Source organism: Cajanus cajan, chromosome 1 (assembly GCF_000230855.2).
Source record: "Cajanus cajan strain Asha chromosome 1, NIPB_CcT2T_4, whole genome shotgun sequence".
NCBI classification, from domain to species: Eukaryota; Viridiplantae; Streptophyta; class Magnoliopsida; order Fabales; family Fabaceae; genus Cajanus; species Cajanus cajan.
Window position 1 is genome coordinate 788,355 of NC_138517.1, and position 14,951 is coordinate 803,305.

The 14,951-nt window shown below is 32.9% G+C and overlaps 3 protein-coding genes across 3 annotated transcripts; 2 read left to right on the plus strand and 1 right to left on the minus strand.

Moving 5' to 3' along the window:
- Positions 1-2,460: 2,460 nt before the first annotated feature.
- LOC109818882 (protein NDL1) lies at positions 2,461-6,713 on the plus strand. The gene is made up of 11 exons (XM_020384419.3): positions 2,461-2,793; positions 4,032-4,131; positions 4,342-4,439; positions 4,535-4,623; positions 4,859-4,919; positions 5,071-5,157; positions 5,238-5,315; positions 5,399-5,455; positions 5,585-5,640; positions 5,737-5,872; positions 6,205-6,713. The coding sequence occupies exons 1-11, from the start codon at positions 2,473-2,475 to the stop codon at positions 6,427-6,429; spliced, it is 1,308 nt and encodes a 435-aa protein (XP_020240008.3). The 5' UTR covers positions 2,461-2,472; the 3' UTR covers positions 6,430-6,713.
- Positions 6,714-7,528: 815 nt separating this feature from the next.
- Positions 7,529-10,350, minus strand: LOC109818862 (uncharacterized). The gene is made up of 5 exons (XM_020384396.3): positions 9,420-10,350; positions 9,014-9,066; positions 8,657-8,805; positions 8,400-8,551; positions 7,529-8,298 (listed from the first exon to the last, which is right to left on the minus strand). The coding sequence occupies exons 1-5, from the start codon at positions 10,183-10,185 to the stop codon at positions 7,877-7,879; spliced, it is 1,542 nt and encodes a 513-aa protein (XP_020239985.2). The 5' UTR covers positions 10,186-10,350; the 3' UTR covers positions 7,529-7,876.
- Positions 10,351-10,558: 208 nt separating this feature from the next.
- On the plus strand, positions 10,559-14,367 carry LOC109818863 (nucleophosmin). The gene is made up of 7 exons (XM_020384397.2): positions 10,559-10,851; positions 10,972-11,082; positions 11,278-11,346; positions 12,297-12,428; positions 13,484-13,561; positions 13,649-13,780; positions 13,865-14,367. Exons 1-7 carry the CDS (start codon positions 10,654-10,656, stop codon positions 14,045-14,047), a joined length of 903 nt encoding a protein of 300 aa, XP_020239986.1. The 5' UTR covers positions 10,559-10,653; the 3' UTR covers positions 14,048-14,367.
- Positions 14,368-14,951: the final 584 nt, after the last annotated feature.

Genomic DNA, 14,951 nt, shown 5'->3' on the forward strand with positions numbered 1-14,951 from the left:
AATTTAATAGGAGAGAGATAAATAAGTTAGAGAAAAAATTTATTAGGAGAGAGAAATGAGTTGGAGAAAAAATTTAATAGGAGAGAGAAATGACTTAGAGAATGAAGTTAATAAGAAAGAGAAAATATTTTATTTTTATTTAAAATTAAATTAAATTACTATAATATCTTTTATACAAATTAACCATATCAAAAGAAATGGGTAACTTTTTTGTCCTAAAAATTAGGTGTAGGTTGTTAACATACTCTCACTTTCACTAAAAAACAGGTGAGAGTATATTAACATTCTCCATATATATATATATATATATATATATATATAATTTATGTAAATTTTTGTCACAATTTTTTATATTTGAAATATTATTTATGGTAATTTTGTGAAATAAATTTCAGCATAATTTTATTATTTTTTTTTATTTTAAAACTAGTTATAATTAATATTTTATTATGTCATTATAGTGTCAATTTGTTATAATTAATTATTGTTGGAAAGACTTGTAGGAAAATAATATTATATATAGAAATTATTGCATGCAAATAATATAGAAAATGAAAAATTATTTTATGGAGAATTTATGATAAAGTTTTTCGTTTTATCATAAGTGATAATACTTTATGAAAAATCTCATGGAGAAATAATAATGTTGTTGAAGTTGTTTGGAAAGAAATAATAATTTTTAATTATTTTATATAATTTATATTTATGTTAAAACTGCCCATAATTAATACAATTAATGTTTTATTATGTTGTTAGAATTTCAATTTCCCACAATTAATGTTTTTTTTACGTGAATTCAATTATAATCTCTCATATGTGAAATATTCTTTATGTTAATTTGTGAAAGAAAATTTTGCACATTTTTTTATTTATATTATAATTTACGTGAATTTTTGTTACAATTTTCTATACATGAAATATTTTTTACGAAATTTTTGTGAAATAAATTTTAGCATAATTTTATTATTTATATTCATTTTAAAAATACTCATAGTTAATAATTGATACAATCAATATTTTATTATGTGATTACAATTTCAATTTTTTATAGTTAATTTTTTTTTATAAAAAGGTTAGTAGAGAAATAATATTATGAAGAAAAATTATTGGACGCAGATAATATAGAAAGTGAAAAAATTATTATAAATAAAATGTTTATCTATTTAATATTTATCATACTTTTGAAAAATATTAATTATTGTATTCAATAGAAAATAATTTTTAATAATTAAAAAAATAATTTAAGAATAATTATTTATTTGATCAACTAAATTAAATATATTTATATTGTGCACAATTAGAACTCTAGTTATCATTATAATTTTGATGGATTAAAAAATATTGTACATAATTCAATAATTTTATCATAATTTAAAATGATTAAACAAATTATTCAACATTTAATTACAAATTAGCTAACAAATATATTTTTAACCATATGCTTTTTGACATAAATAACTTTCAAAGTTTGAGTATACATGCACCAAACTATGGAAAGTTTCTTCAACTGATTCCGCATTAGCCTCTTATGTTTTGTTTGATTTAGAAGAAAAAAATGATTTAAAAAAAAAGTAAAATATGTATATAAAATGACACAAATATCTAAAATCTAAAACAATAATTAAGAAAAAAGTGTATAAAAATAAGGATAATTGACATGTTAATTCCTCAAAAATAATTTTCTCCCTCTTTCTTTCCAAAATAAGCAGATTGCATAAACAATAGGCATAGCATACGCATACTTCTTCTCAAAGAGTAATAAAAAATTAATTTAAAAAATTTCTTCTTTCACTCGTGAGACAGTTTGACTCTAATTGAGTAAGACTATCATGAATGAAAAAAAAAATTCCTTTAAATTTTGAAACAAATGTATATTTAATATTCAAATTTAAAATTATTAGTTTAATTAAAATTCTTTGTGCTATATGCTCGATGATATTCAATATCTAATTTAACACAATTATAATTCAGTTACATATTTATTATGTAAAAAATTAATATGTAATGTGAATTTTTATTTAATAAGATACATAAATATTTTCTCACAAGTTAATAAATGATTTATTATACCAAATATAACATGATTTGACCACATGAATTGAATTCAACTAGTTTCATATTAAGCAATTTACATTCTCAATGATATTAATTAATATCATTAAAGAAAAAGACTGATAATTGATTATAAGACATTGACTAAGAAATAAAAATAAAAGGTAGAAAAATGTTAATAATATTAAAAAATTATTTTCTTCCTATTTTTAATACCATTTTTGGCATCATTTTCAATAAATAAAAAAAATTGTTCATTAATTTGTTGATGGAATTGCTAAGACCATGATTAAAATTATGACATTATTATTATGATTGTTATAGGTATTGGTTTTTTTTTTTTTTGGTAAAGGTTATAGGTATTGGTTTAGTTTAAGGATAAAAAATATTTGGATAGGAAGAAGAGATTGTAACAAAAACATGGTTGGCTGGCGGTTAAAAATTGACCCGAGTCACAGAAATGCGTCGGTGATGGTTAACCGTAGGTTTAATGTTAATGTTTCAATGTCTCTACGCAAAAGCCACATAGAAGAGAGAGAAACTAACGACCGCTTTGCTTCCTCTCTCTCTTTCTATTTCTATATATGTGTATGCGTCACACACCCCAATTTTGACACAACACAACAACAAGAGGAACAAGAAGAAGAAGAAAGGAAAGACAGGGCAGAGCTGCAGCCACCACCACCACCCATGGCTGAATCCGTTTCAGTGGACATGGAGATGATCTTTCTCGGCGGAAAGGTCTCTTTTTTTCTTTCAAGTTTTCATCTTTATCCAAATGGGTTCTTTTTTCTCCAATTTTTCTTTTCACAACACTCATTTGCTGAAAATGATTTCTTTTTTCTCTTTCTTAGTTGATCAATTCATGGGGATGGTTTGTTTTCTTCTCTTGTGTTATGTTTCATTTGAATGTGTGTGTTTTGCAACCCCAATCCAATGGGGTTATGAAAATTTTTACATTCCATGTCGCTGATCTTTGCATTCCATATATGCCTTATGGTTTTGTGAATTGTGATTTTCCTTACATTACGTTGAGCTATTTTCCATTTTTGATCATCTTGGATTTTCTTTTGAGTTCCTGTTATTTCTTTTTTTATTGTAAGCTGTTATTTGGCTTCCTATGTTATTGATTATTTTCTAATTCGGCGCTTGAAAGATGTGTGCAATTATGGATTTAATGATTTTTGGAAGAAATGGATTTTACCTTTGGGTTTGCTGTATTTGATGCGATTTAGAGGATATGGGAAATGGGTTATTGTTTTCTTACACGTACTTTCTTGTTTTCCTTCGCATTTTATTGTTCATCTTCTTTTTGTTTTTTTAGGTGGGGTCCTCGTTCTTTTTCTTTTCCTTTTTTTTTTTTTCACATCCTGTTTTTTATATGATGATGTTCATCGCTTTGAAGGAATTGGATGCTTTGTGCTTTGGCTTTTCCGTCAAATCGGCTCTTTCTAAGTGCATTACAGTCTATTAGAATCATAGCTATGTCTTTCTTAGCCTTTTAATCATCATTGTACTTGAGCCAATTCTAGCTGTTGCTTTATAATTTATATACGTATCGGTTATTTATTAAATTAGGTAAAGGAATTTTATATAATTCATTTTAAGATACTGCCTTCATTTCACTGGCTTTACCTTGTTTTGTTTATGGAACATACAATGATTGGAATCTTGCAGTACTTATTTCAGTTAACTTTTTGAAACTCATGTTAATATGCTAAGGGCCTATTGCTTGTTAGTTGGGGTCATCCAAAAAACGGGTAAGGGCACATGGGCAGCCATATTAGGAAATAAATAATTTGGAGAAGTTTGACACAGTTTTTCATTACTCGGATGGAGTACGTACAAAATAAAGGATATCCTTTGCTTTTCAGGGATGTTCTTTTTTCACTTGAAAGTTTGCTTCAATAGTTGTGCTTTGCCCCACATTTTTTTCTCTCTGTATTTTTGTCCTAGACTTACTTCAGAATATTATTCAGGAGCATCATATTCAAACGGGCTGCGGTTCTGTATCTGTCATAGTCTATGGGGATCCAATGAAACCAGCTCTGATCACTTACCCAGATATAGCGCTAAATTGTAAGTCGAGTAAATTCACTTTTTATGTGTCGTCATTGTAATTCTGATGGATTAAAAAAAATGTCAAATTTTTTAATTTTTCAAAGCTGTTTTAAAATTTATTGCTTGGTTCCTTCTGGACGTGTTAATGCATGTGAGTAGGTTTGACTCTGTCCTCTTAATTTATTATGCAAATCCGAGGCATTAACTTATTTCAATGTATTGAGGCAGATGTGTCATGTTTCCAAGGATTATTTTTCTGTCCAGAGGCAGCTTCTTTGCTACTTCACAACTTTTGCATATATCATATCAGTCCTCCTGGACATGAGGTTTGTAAGTTGATCTACTTGAATGCATTTTTATTGCATTTAAAATTAAAATTATTTACTTAGTTTATGTGGAACTTCCACAAGAGTTCTTGCAGTTGGGAGCTGCAACAATTTGTTCTGATGATCCGGAGCCTTCTGCTGAAGACTTGGCAGATCAAATAATTGAAATTCTCAACTATTTTCGGTAGTTATAATATCATTACTCTGTTTTTTATTTTATTTTATTGTTAGCTTTCATTTTTTGAAACTGTTCCATATATTTGAGAACACATCCATTATAGAAAGTGGTTAGTCTAGTGCTGTTCTTTTCGTAGTTATTCCCTAAAAATAAAAGGGAGCTAGAGAACACTGCATATTTTGTGGGAAAAATCTAATGTATGTCTATATTTACTGATTGCATGAACTATTTCCTTGTACAGGCTTGGTGCAGTGATGTGTATGGGAGTATCGGCTGGTGCATATATCCTTTCGCTCTTTGCAGTATGTACCTTTTTCGGCTTTGAAGAGAGACATGTTAACCAATTATTATCTCTTAATGGTTTTTTTTATTTAAATACTTATAGTTGTGTGTGATAAGTTTTGATATGAGTTCAATCTTATATTGTTTTTATTTTTACCTATTTTGATGCAGACAAAATATAGGGAGCGTGTTCTTGGTTTAATACTTGTATCTCCCTTGTGCAAAGCTCCTTCTTGGACTGAATGGTTTTATAACAAGGTTCCTTTCAAATGCCAGCAGATTATGCATTCATGAGTTCTCTAGTTAGATCACTTTACTAAAACTGCTTCAAATCTTAGGTCATGTCAAATTTGCTAGATTTCTATGGTGTGTGTGGCTTGCTGAAGGAGTGTTTGCTCCAGCGGTACTTCAGCAAGGTATTGTAGTGCAAGGATCTTAGCACTTGTGTATTTCCTCGTATATTTACCATGTTACGAGTTTTCCTGGTTGACTTTAACAGGAAGTTCGCGGTGATGCTGAATTTCCAGAATCAGAGATAGTTCAGGCCTGCAGAACAGTCAGTGCTAAGCTAATTTAGTTCCTCCCCCTATACTGACTCAGCTGATAAATAATTCTTATTTCCTTACTTTTTCTTCTCATCTCTGCTGCATTTACCTCACTATGCGCTGGTTCTCTCTTGTTTCAGCTACTAGATGAGAGAAAGAGCATCAATGTCTTACGGTATCTTCATGCTATCAATGAGTAAGATCTGCTACATAGTTGCTTCAACATATTTCTTTATTTATTTAACCGAATTAGCATATTTATGTCCTCCAACTTTGTTTTGCTAACTTGCAGGAGACCTGATATAACAGATAGATTGAAGAGACTAAAATGTCGTACACTTATTTTTGTTGGGGACAGTTCCCCTTTCCATTCCGAGGCTCTTCATATGACTTCAAAACTTGACAGGAGATATACTGCCTTGGTTGAGGTACATAGTGTAAATAACATAGAAATTGTTTGGATACAATTTTAAAAGTGTTTCTGAAAGTTTCTCTACTAAAAATAATGTGTTTTTTTTTAGCATAGAAACTCTCAAAAACATGTTTTGAGTTTGTATCCAAATAGACTTATAATTGGCTTGACGCTAGATTTATGAGATCCCCAATATAGTTTCCTTGGTCTATATGATTCTGTATAGAAACTATTGTTGATTATGAATGGATGCACACATAGACATTTTGCATAATATCATTTACTATGTGGTGGGGGAACATTCATAAGTATACATAAACTAGGTTTGAGAGCGAGTTGATTTTTCAGGTCCAGGGTTGTGGATCAATGGTTACAGAGGAACAGCCACTTGCAATGCTGGTACCTATGGAGTACTTTCTAATGGGGTATGGGTTGTATAGGCCATGCCATTTAAGTGGCAGCCCAAGGAGCCCTCTTAGCCCATCTTGCATTTCTCCTGAGCTTCTTTCTCCAGAAAGCATGGGATTGAAGCTAAAGCCTATAAAGACACGTGTTTCGCGGCAAGTTCGATGAGGGGCAGTCAGACATTTACATATGTAATTTAAAGCAGCCTTTCTTCTTCTATCTGATTTTTCTAATTTTTTGATGAACTGAGATGAATAGAGAGGAGATGGCGGGTTGTAGATAGAAAGTGGAGTTGAGAATTCGTGGTATGGAAAGATAGGTATATTTGTGTTCATTCTTTTGTTGTCAGTCATAAAGGAATCACTGAGCTGTATATGTACATTACATATGGACTCCAAACTTATTTATGGTGACGAGCAATCAATAATTCAGAGTCTCCTTGATTTTTTACACATGCTTCCCACAGCTAGAAATATCTTTTATTTCTTCCTTTCAGACACGTAACTACCATTTTGATTCTCTTGTTTTTTTTTTCTTAGTTACGCTATTTATTCATTTGTTCAATGTTAATACAGGACATCTATTTAGAATAAATTAAATTTAAAACGAGGGATGATGAGTTACCACGTCAATTCCATCTCATTCTTTTATTTCGTCACACCAGCAATTTTAATCATTTCAAGTTCATTTCTTGACTTTACAACTTCTAGCGTTTGGTATGTCCCAACTAATAAAACTTCTGGCCTGTTACTAAACTCTTGAGTGTCAAGACTACTTTATTTCAATTGGCTAAATTACAAGGAAAGACCATTTTTTTATGACTATGCTCGAAATAGTTCAATCAAAAGTGTTAGAGCGCGGCGGCCCCTAAATTGAATAATGGTTAAAGATTTAAATAATTTGCAAGATTCTATGATTTTTTTTTCTTCCCATAATTTTTATACTGTGCATTCTATAGTTTGCAAGAGAAAAAATGGGAATCTTTCACATGAAAGATCAGAAAAAACTTGCAATCAGTATTATTATATGTATTATTTTCCAATCAAAATTAGAATTTCACTTCGATAATATACATAAATAATTTCATTAAATATTATCAAATTAAAATTTTAATTTCGAATGGGGAACAATACTTATAATACTATATCTAAGTTCCTAAAACCGTCCTTTTAGAATACATAATTGTCTTCTTCATTTATGCAGATTCATTTGGACTTGCATTTCCAAATTACCAACAGGCAAACGTAAAGAAAATGTGAGCCACAGAAAAGGAAAAGGTCAATTCACTTCCAAATTCCAATTGGTGGACTGTGGATACCAAATTTAAGCCTTAATATCACAATATTACTAACATAATATAATACAAGAAAGCATAGCAGCTTAAGAAAGATCCAGTGCAACGCAATGTGACTGCACCTAAAACTTGCTAGAGCCTGCCTGAACTATAAATTAGCAAAGCAGTGAAACATAATGCTAACAAAACTGATGAGGCAGCATGCAACTTCTCACCGCCTCTTGGGACCCCTCTAATAATGTAAAGGATCCTTAATGCATTACATAATAACAAGGAACTGTGGCACCTTGTTTAAGACAGATAAAAGCTTGTTATTCTAGCTTATGCATCTGGATCCGAAATAGGATCCTCAATTTCACTCTCACCACTTGAACTATCGTCTGCAGCTGAAGTCCCAGCTTTGACTGGCTCAGAGCTTTGAAGGAGGTCATACTTGACAAATTTAATTCTCTTTTCACTGTGTTTTCCTTTTCGTTTTTGAACTCCATTGTCGGATAACTTCATAGTTTGGGCAGCAGCTACAAATGCATCACTAATCAATTTGTTTTGCTTATCATTGTCGCCTGTTTTTCCCTCTTCCCCAATATTATCAACGTAAAAAAGGTCATCATCTGCTATCTTGCCCTCCAAGTTACTTGCTGGGTGCTCAGCTTGGGAAATATCAAGACCTGATGTAGCATGGTTTTTTAAAATATCATCTTCAAAAATTCTGATCCCTCGATTCTCAAGGCTCAGCAGCCAATCTAGCAAGTTGATTGAACACAATGAATTGATGAAATATGTTAGGTGTATAATGCATTGAAACCATTTTTCAATCCTAAATATAAGTGCCATATCTACTTACATGTAAGAGCTTTGGGGGAGGATCCATTCTCTCTGCCAGCTTTTCCCTCCAAACCATTCTGGCCTGTAGCCCATTTAATTATTTGCAATGGCATTCGAGAAGCAGAAAATGCCTTAATATAAGAGACAGCTCTATTCTGATCACCAAGGCCCCTACATTAAGACAGAATTAGAAATTACCTTAAGAAAGGACTAAGGAGTAACGACAATGAGACAACTAAATATACATAATATAATAATTAATTCGTAGTAGTATACCTAAAATACTCTACAGCCTCATGAGTAACAATCAACCTGGTCAAGGTAAGGCCTTTTATATACTTGGCATTTAGATAGAGGAAAGGGTACTCCACCAATAGTATAACATCGAACAGAATTTTCCTCGATAGAATTTCATCTTCAGGTTTCTGCTCGGACAGCAATAGAGGAACTACTTAGAATCCCGACATTCTGATAAATGTGCAAGTGATAGCCCTTGCCCTTAAAATTATGGTATTGGACTTTTGTGCAATGGAGATGGGAACAAATGCCTGCGGTGATTACTTATTGCAGTTGCAGATGTGAAAGCAATGACAAAATCTTTTGGGAAATATTGTACATTGATGAAATACTAACCAGAATTGAGTTCAGAGGCAAAGGTGTCTCTAACGCTGTCCTCATAAGGATCTCTGGTTGCACAAAAGATAAATCCACATTAAACTAGGAACCAGAAAAATGAGAATCCAAGTAAGAGAAAAGCTAAATTAAATGATCAAGTGCTTCAAATCTGAATTCTTCCATGACCCAGCTAAGTTGCATAGTGAAAATGTTTAAAAACAAAAGACATAAGTAAACTGGTCCATAGAAGTTCATGCATCTCAGAGGACATTATATTGCAGAGCTATAGCTTTATGGCTACACTCAATTGCTTGAACTACTATAAGTTTTTGCCCTGCGAGCTTGCATATTTAAAGTCACACTGACATGGATAAGGAAAATAGCAGGAAATTGAACTATAAACCTAAAACAAAACCTTACTGACCCAAAAAGTATGTGTTCTGAAAACTAGATATTGAGCCAACTGCCCAACTCTTCAGATTCTTTTCCAATTCACCCCTAGATATTGGCAAGTGAAAAGACAGGCAAAGTTTCAAGAAAAACGATTCCATTATAACTGCACCAGCCAAGTAACCAACATGAAACTCTCTAGAACTAATCCAGTCACAAACATCACAGCTCACAAGAGGCAACAAAGATCTAAACCCATCATCATTCGTGTCCACCCAAACACGAGCCAAATCAGTGAAGGGCACACTAACGGAATCAGGTTCCTCCTCACAAATCTTCATACCACAGCAAATGCCTATATATCCAAGAACTACATCCACCAAAGACTTCACCTCCCTCATTGCTTTCTTCTCTCTCTTCAATCTCAACTCCCTCCCAAACAGCTCCACAATTACTCCGTGCACCGCGAAAACAACAGGAGCCATCAAAGCGATGCTCTTTGAAGCACATACAGAAGCTGAACACTCCGACAGCAACTGAAACAATTCTTTTGCGGCCAATACTCTATCCAAGGCATCACCTTTCTCTGGGTTACGGCCACGAAAGTTAGTTGCAGCGTACACCCATATCACCTCGAAGGGTGCGTCGACTTTCGCTTGCAGTAATTCATAAAACGCATCGACGAAAGGAGATAAATCAGGGGATTCTTTAGGAATCTCAGACAAAAGGTCCTGCATTGAATTTCTGAGCTTGAGAGCGTAGCTTTCACCCACGAGAGGGACCGAACCTGTGATCTCCATTAGGGTAGAGGAAGAGAGAATGCTTAAACGATGCTCAACGAACAAATCTGATTTCTAGGGTTTATGAGAGAAGGGTTTTAGACTTTAGTATGATTGGACCCGGTTCGAATCGGTTTTAGGTCTAGTTTTGTTGTGCATTGACTCCTACGTGGACTACAGAAAATTGCGATCATATGACAAAAATTCGAAATCTGAATCTTAAATTAACAGAGTACTACGTGTTATCTTGCTCCTTATTGGTGGAGAATGTGGGATCCACCGCTTTTTGCATATCTGGACCAATCACATGCCCTAAAAATGTGTTTTTTAAGCGTGTAACAAAATCAAGAATTTAGCTTTATTTTATTTTATTTTAAGAGCATATATATTGTCTGTGGGTTTATTTGGGGTGTTACTGACGTACCCACCAAATCGTTTCGTCAAATTTGGTGTAAAATTTGATCTTTCTAAGGATCAGGTAGTGGGAAGATGAAGGGAGTGTTATGGGTTGTAGTTGTATCAGTGGTGGTAGCAGCATGGATGCCCCTTTCACACTCTTCCAAGAAACCGGTGGGTGTCGCTAGAAAGGAGGACATTCCTTACATCAAGTGCCAAGTGTGTGAGAAGCTCGCCAAAGAGTTGTATCATCAGGTTCAGAACAAGAGAACTGAGATCGCTCCCAAAAAGGTTTTTTTCTTTGGATTGTTTTTTTCTTTCTTCTTCTTAATTACTTCATTCTATATGTTTCGTTGGTTGGTAAGATGTTTGTGGTGGAGATGGAATGATTTTGTGTGTTTTTGTGTGCAGATCTCGGAGTACCAGATCATTGAGATAGCGGAGAATGTTTGTAATCTGAAAAAGGTAGAAGCGGATTGGATATTGCGCATTGATATTGTGGAGAAAGAAGATAGGCTGGAGGTAACATGATTCAACTTGTTTGATTAATCGCTTGTGGAATTTTTGTTTCGAGTTTGACATTGCTATGCCATTTTCCCACCTTTGTTGCACCGTGAACTATCTTTGGATTGTGAATGAAATAGGTACTTTAAATAAATGTGTTGGTTATATCGAGTTTGTGACGTTGTTTTTCCAACTTTATTTCTCATTTATCAGCTGGTGGAACAAGACTCTGAAGGACAATGCAATTCTGAATGCAAGACAATTGAGCGAGCCTGTCACGATGTACGTATGGTCTTTTCTGCCTTTTACTGGGTGCTTTTGTTTTTAACCAGTAAATTACACTACACCTTGGCATTTGATTCTCGAAATGGCAAAATTATGAGGGTAGAAAAAAAAAAAAAAAAAAAAAAAAAAAAAAGGAACAAGTTTCACATGATATTTATTCTCAATTAATTAAGACCACTATGTTGATGTTGTTGGCTTGCTGCACTGTTCATCATCTGAATTGTACTTTCTGTGCTGGTTATTCATATCCTCATTTCAAGGTGGTATCTTGGTAAGGACTCCGATATATTATTATTGAACCGTATCTTGAACATGTTTGTTCCAAACTAGGATACTAGTAATAATGGATACTGGAGACTAGCACCTAAGAAGCTCAGCATCAGCAATAATACTCTGAATGTAAAGAAAGAAAATAGAAAATAAAAGATGTAAATTGAAACAGAAACATTAATGGGGATTGGATCTAGCAGAAGAAGATCCCTCACAATGCGGTGAACAGAAATTTAAATCTCTATAGGGAGAGATGCTCACATTTAGTATTGATCCGTATCTCAAACATGATTGTTTTCAAATGAGGATACATGTTAAAAACCAAAAGGCTGAAACAAAAACAAAAGAACACAATAGGGTCCCAAGAGAAATTCCTAATAATCGACCCTCCTAATTTTTCTCACAAAACCCACAACCCCTTAGGACCCCAAGCCATGATCCTTTTCGCCTCTCCTCTTCATACTATTTCCCAATCATTCCCCCTGATTATCTCCATTCATGACCTTTCAGCTGCCCTTTTATATAACAGAATCCTCCTCTTGTCCAACCTCCGGAACTGGTCCATCCAGTCTCCTAGGGCCCATTCATTCTATATGTTGGCTAGAGGTGTATCATATCCTATAAATTTTTATGCTGGAATTTTTGTGATTACTAAATTGGTAATGTGGAATTTGCAGGTTATAGGATATTCTGATACCGATGTTGCTGAATATTTATATAGTTCCAAGCCAGATATTGAGTCATTGCTCAATTATCTCTGCAAAGACCTTACTAAAGCATGCAGTACCAAGCCGCCACCTGTCCCTAAGGTAGTCTGGAATTAATTCTTCTATTAACGTGTTTATGATTGGCATACAGCTTGATTAATGCATCGAAATTGATTGTGATAAATTCCAATCTTCTTTTTTGTGGTATTAAGTTTGTGTTTGCTGTGCTTCGGCCACTGCCTGCTATATAATAGAATATCGTACTTGTCTGCTGTATAAATAAGTTTTATGGGCCACCATTGTGATGGTTATCTTGCTTTGTCTCATATAGTTCCTGCACTTTGTTAAGCATTCAACTTGAGTTTGTGGGTTTATTGTCAAGCATGAAAAATAAAAATGGTAAACAAGAAAGTTGAGTATGTGTGATGGCACCGCTGGTGGCCTGGGTAATAAAATCTGAGTATGGTAGTTTTTTTTTTAAGTATAGAAGTTGCCTTCTTACAGCATGTTTGTTTCTGCAGTGAGAAAGTTTACCGTGTGTATTTTACGTGAAAATTCCAAAGTGATACCCGCTTTGCAATCACTGATTCACTATGATTGTTAAATTGATTTTTTTACAGCCCGCCACTTTACCAAACATACTTAAAAAAGTTCTTTGCAAACTTCTTTCTTGATTTAGAATTTATTTTTTTCAAGGCCAGGACAGGCATTAATGCAATCATGAAGTACTTTTCTGTGCCAATAAGTGTTAATTCCTGAGCAAAGGATTGTACCCAATTAGCTATTAGCTATTTTCTATATACTTATGTGTTAAACTTATATATACTCGGAATTGGTTTTTGACCAGAAATACTGCTTCTCCCTCGACCCTTCCCTTTAATTTTTGATTTTTGATAAACAAACATGAATTAGTTTCTTTTTTTCTAAAATCTCTAAAATCTAATTAATAGATATTTTACATCATAATCATTTTTTTAATCTGTAACAAATTAGTCCTAAATTTCCCCTTCTTTGGATCATGTAGTTTTGAAACTAGGACGTTGTTTCTGCAATGATTAGCATTATTGTTTGAGTATAAGAATTCAGATTATGTACTAGAGCTCTTATTGGTAGATCTTATTAGTTTCCTCATTAGGAGATCTGTTTGAGTGTTGCAGGACAGGATTCCTGGCGAATCATTTGTTGCAAAGTCTTCTAAGGAGGCTGAAATGGAAAAGATACTAAAATCAATGGAGGTATTTTACTTTGTATTTTCCTTGTTTTACATTTTAATTTTATGCTCACATTATGATCATACTGTATTGTGTTTAATTCTGTTTCAGGGCATGCCAGGAGCACCTGGCATGAAAATGTATTCAAGAGATGATTTGATGAACATGAATAATCTTGGAGATGAAGATGGTGATGATGAAGATGATGACGATGAGGATGAGGCGAACTTTCCATCAAAATTGGTACTACTAACTGTCCCTTTCCCTCATATTTGATTGAAATACATTGAATATAAACTGACGGTTAGAGTAAACTGAATATTGTAGGGAAAAGTTTTGAGAGCAAAAGAAAGTGGAAAAAAAGACTGGAAACAGACGATAAAAAAGAGAATTGCCGACACAAGCATGACACTGAAAAAACATGCAAACAAAGTTTCTAATCATGTACGACAGTGGTGGAGGGGAAAGAAGGCAACCACTTCAAAGAAGGGAGGGAAGACAGAACTTTAGTGATGATAATGTAGCTCCTGAGTGTTGAACAAATGTACAACATCCCCACCCCGTTTGGTTACTGGTATGGTACTGCACCAAAGATGGATAGGAATTTGGAAGGGAATCAAATGAGGACTTCATAATCACCAATTAGAATGATTTGTTTTCCAGTCCAGGATTTGCTATCTCATGTATTGTAGCGAGTCAATTGATGTCTGATGATGTGTTATGGTGGCTGCATGCTCACTAACCTTTTCAGTGGATAGAGGTTACTTTTGACTCTTGAGATTTAATCACGGATATTTCTATACAAGTTTTGGAAACTTATTCTGTCTTCAGAGGTATTGTTTAGCAAAAAATTAGCTGAAAAATGAAATTTTATGTTTAATTGAAAGTTCTTAAGTTGGTTTTGTTGAATTAGATGTATGTAATAAAATTAACTATTGAATTCTTATTATTATGTTTCAAACTTAATTTTTTTTTTATTGAATGCTAAAAGTAAATTGTATAATAATCAAATAAATATTGTATACTTAAAGATGTAATAAACGACAAAGTTTTACTATGGATAAAAATGAAGAAAAAAAACATTTAAGTTAAAACAATTAAAAGTGTCGAAAAAAATATTGTATAAAATTTATTTATCAAAAATATTTTTATTTTGGCTAAATACGTCCAAGTTAGTCAAATAAATTATACATTTATTTAAATTATTCCCCAAATACACTATATTCTAAAAGTACCTACTGTTACTTTCGTGTTTAATGTTACTTCTACTCAAATAATATTTTATCGAAGTCCTTTGCATTTGTTTGTCAGGTTAGAGTAGCAATAAACACACCTGAATTTCCTCATAATTATGTTGATACATAGGTGCCAGGTGCAAAATAGTAAATAGCAAATTGCTCGACAAAGGTGAATA